The sequence below is a fragment of the Ceratotherium simum genome, chromosome 3, assembly GCF_057802395.1.
Source record: "Ceratotherium simum simum isolate JZ-2026a chromosome 3, ASM5780239v1, whole genome shotgun sequence".
Taxonomy (NCBI): Eukaryota; Metazoa; Chordata; class Mammalia; order Perissodactyla; family Rhinocerotidae; genus Ceratotherium; species Ceratotherium simum.
The window spans coordinates 28,916,860-28,920,132 of NC_141902.1; the positions used below are offsets into that span (position 1 = coordinate 28,916,860).

Sequence of the window (3,273 nt, forward strand, 5' to 3'; positions counted from 1 at the left end):
CCATTAAAAAAAAAAGATGTGGCCTAAATCTGTTCTCTGTGGTCCTGGTTTTACCTCTTAGTTTACTGTAACTAGCCTGCATGACCCCCCGCCGCCCCCCACCAATTCTCTTGCAAGGCTGGAATCCTCGGAAATCTAAGGCTGTTTGCAATGAAAAGAAAAGCAGGTCTTTACCCCAGACTTGTTTTTATACTAGTCCCTATGTCCACTTATCTCTGATTTGTGGGTTTTTGCATGGCTATGCAACAATTTCATCTAGTGAAAGGGAGGGAAGATGTGAGAATGTATGGAATTTAGCTATAATAGAAAAGAAGTTTTGGCATGGTCATGACTAAGCAGCTTATGTTAAAATAACCCTTCCATCAAAGGTAACTATAAAATTTGGACAAAATATTTAAAATAACCTTTTGGAGGCACTGGAAAGCAATCAACACGGGCGAGACTTTGGGGGCTAAAATTCCATGAAGAGTGGGTCAAGGAGATGAGTTCCACATTCACCTTGGGTGTTTTTCCTTGAGGACATTTGACAATTAATTCACTGGGTCAGGAGAGTACAGGGATATGGAGGCATGTGGGAAAGAATGGGGGAAGGCAGAATAAAGTTTCAGCAGAAAACAGCAGTTTCACTGACCTGAGAAAATAAAGGATTTGGTGTTTGTGGCTGCCCAAGCAGCTGGGGTTTAAGAACCAAATCCTAAAGAGAGGAGGACCACAGAGAAGTGAGGCTCAAAATTTGACCAATATCCCTTTAAGGCATTTTTAGATTTCTAAGCCATTCACATTTAAGATGACATTTCAAGAAATCTAGCAGAAAATGGAAATTGGCAGTCTGAAGATCTAAGCAGTGGTTTCCGGACTCACGGGGTTCAAGGAGTACAGCAATAGGAAGTCAGGACTGTTAAGGTGGAGGGGTCCTGAAACAGTCCAGGCTTGCAGTTGAGATCTCAGAAAGGCTGTGTTCCTGGAGTAAGGGTCACATTCCAGAAATAAGAGAAAAACTTGTATAGATTATTTTTAGGACACCTAAAAATAGTCCTTACATGAGATCAAAGTGATCTGCTTCTACTCTATCTATTGGTAGAAGAAAATTTAACTTTTGTTGAGTTATTACACCTATCATCATTACAATTTTTTAAATATAATGTTTAGTTTTCAATTAAAAAAATCGAGGCATGGTAAGAAACAGGACAAATGATCAAGAAACAAGAGAAGAAATAAACAGCAGACACATGCTCACAGGTGATTGAGGTTTAGTCCATACTAGGATGAACAATTATCTTAATATAACAAGTATTTTTCTTAACCTGAAAATAAGTTAAATAGAACTTTTGCAAATGTTTGTAAGTTAAATAGAGCCTTTTTTTCTTTTTTTCTGTGAGGAAGTTCAGCCCTGAGCTAACACCTGTTACCAATCCTCCTCTTTTTTTGCTGAGGAAGATTGGCCCTGGGCTAACATCTGTGCCCATCTTCCTCTACTTTATGTGGGACACATACAGCAGTGTGGCTTGATGAGTGGTGCGTGGGTCTGTGCCCAGGATCCGAACCTGTGAGCCCTGGGCTTCCAGAAGTGGAGCACGCAAACTTAACCACAACGCCACTGGGCCAGCCTCCCAAGAGCCTTTTTGATTAACACTTTTTATATTCTCAGAAATCTCTGCAGGGACTTTTTCATATCTTTGTTCCTAAGACTATATATCATAGGGTTAAGGAGTGGGGTCACAACAGAATAAAACAGCGTCACAATCTTCTGTGTTCCAGCTTCCTGCTCAGTTATTGAGCTCCCATACATGACGAGTACTGAGCCATAGAATAGTGAAACCACAGCAAGATGAGACCCACAGGTGTTGAAAGCCTTTCTTCTTCCAGCTGCTGAAGGGACTTGGAATACAGTTCTCAGGACCAGAGCATATGATGCCATGATGAGGAGAAAGAGAATGATGATGGGCAGAGGACTTAACGTGGAGAAGACAAGCTCTACCCCAGGAGCTTTTCTGCAAGTGAGTGCTAGAAGAGGACCTGGGTCACACAGGAAGTGGTCAATAATCCTGGATCCGCAAAAGGACATCTGGGAGACGATGACGATGGGAATCAAGAACCAGAGGAAACCAAGTACCCAGCAGCTGACCACAAGATTGGTGCAGAGACGTCCAGTCATAAGAGTGGGGTAATGGAGAGGCCGGCAGATGGCAAAGTATCGATCAAATGCCATAATAGCCAAGAAAAAGCATTCTGTACAGCCCAAGGAGAAGAAAAAGTAGAACTGGAGAAAACACCCAGAGAAGGAGATGACCTTGGTGTCAGAGAGGAAGGTGGCCAACATGTTGGGGACAGTGGAGGTGACATAGCAGATCTCCAGGAAGGAGAAGTTGGCGAGCAGGATGTACATGGGGTTGTGGAGTCTCTGATCCCAGAGCACAGCACAGATGATGGAACCATTGCCCACAAGGGTCAGGAGGTAGACAATGGAGAAGAGCACAAAGAGGAGGATCTGCCCCTCCCTGGGGCAAGAGAAGCCCAGGAGGATGAAGCCAGTGATGGTGCTGGAGTTGTTGGGGGTGTTGGAGATTTTCATGGGTCTGTGAGCTGTGAAAGGACAGGAAATATCAAATGACTGTGTATAGACAGATAGGGACTTCGATTTATATTCAAACCGTCTTGGAAAGAAAATAAAGACGTATATCAATAGCTACTTTTTTTCTTTAAAACTAAAATATTGACCTGGATTGATTCTTCATTCTCATTCACATTTTCACTGTGAACTCAAGAAAACTTTTGATTAGAATTGATAAGCTCTTGAAGAAGATTGTTGTAGAGGTGTTTGACGATGACATTAGATTTTACACTTAATAGAATAGATATATGTTTACTTGTCTATCCATTCTCACAAAAATGGTATTTATTTGATTTTAAGAAGTGAATCTTTACAGTTGTGACAGAAACTTGTCAAACTACGTAGCTATGTAAGAAGAGCTCATAGAACATCTTGAATTCCTTTTTTTACGTTACTTGTGAAGCTGGTCTTATTTCAAACTAAATGATTAACTTATCAATTTAATAATATTATATACCAATTTCATGTGTAAAACAGTAAAATCAAACAGAGCAAATTAGCCTTAGTTCCTGTTGCTAAAACAGCATTCCTAGCCATCCACAGTAGACCAAGGTGAAAGAATTATTAATATGCCATGTTGAAGCCGGTATGTGTTTATCTAGATAAGTGATATGGATTTTCTCAGTCTTCAGTTATAGATCTAATTCTAATCCAATAATATA

The 3,273-nt window shown here is 40.7% G+C and overlaps 1 protein-coding gene across 1 annotated transcript; it reads right to left on the reverse strand.

Moving 5' to 3' along the window:
* Nucleotides 1-1,636: 1,636 nt before the first annotated feature.
* LOC106800513 (olfactory receptor 11G2-like) lies at nucleotides 1,637-2,587 on the reverse strand. Its single transcript, XM_014781011.1, has one exon. The coding sequence runs from the start codon at nucleotides 2,570-2,572 to the stop codon at nucleotides 1,637-1,639; it is 936 nt and encodes a 311-aa protein (XP_014636497.1). The 5' UTR covers nucleotides 2,573-2,587.
* Nucleotides 2,588-3,273: the final 686 nt, after the last annotated feature.

Bases quoted from the DNA above. Each gene is read 5' to 3' on its own strand.
- LOC106800513 (XM_014781011.1), bottom strand. From the start codon at position 2,572: ATGAAAATCTCCAACACCCCCAACAACTCCAGCACCATCACTGGCTTC.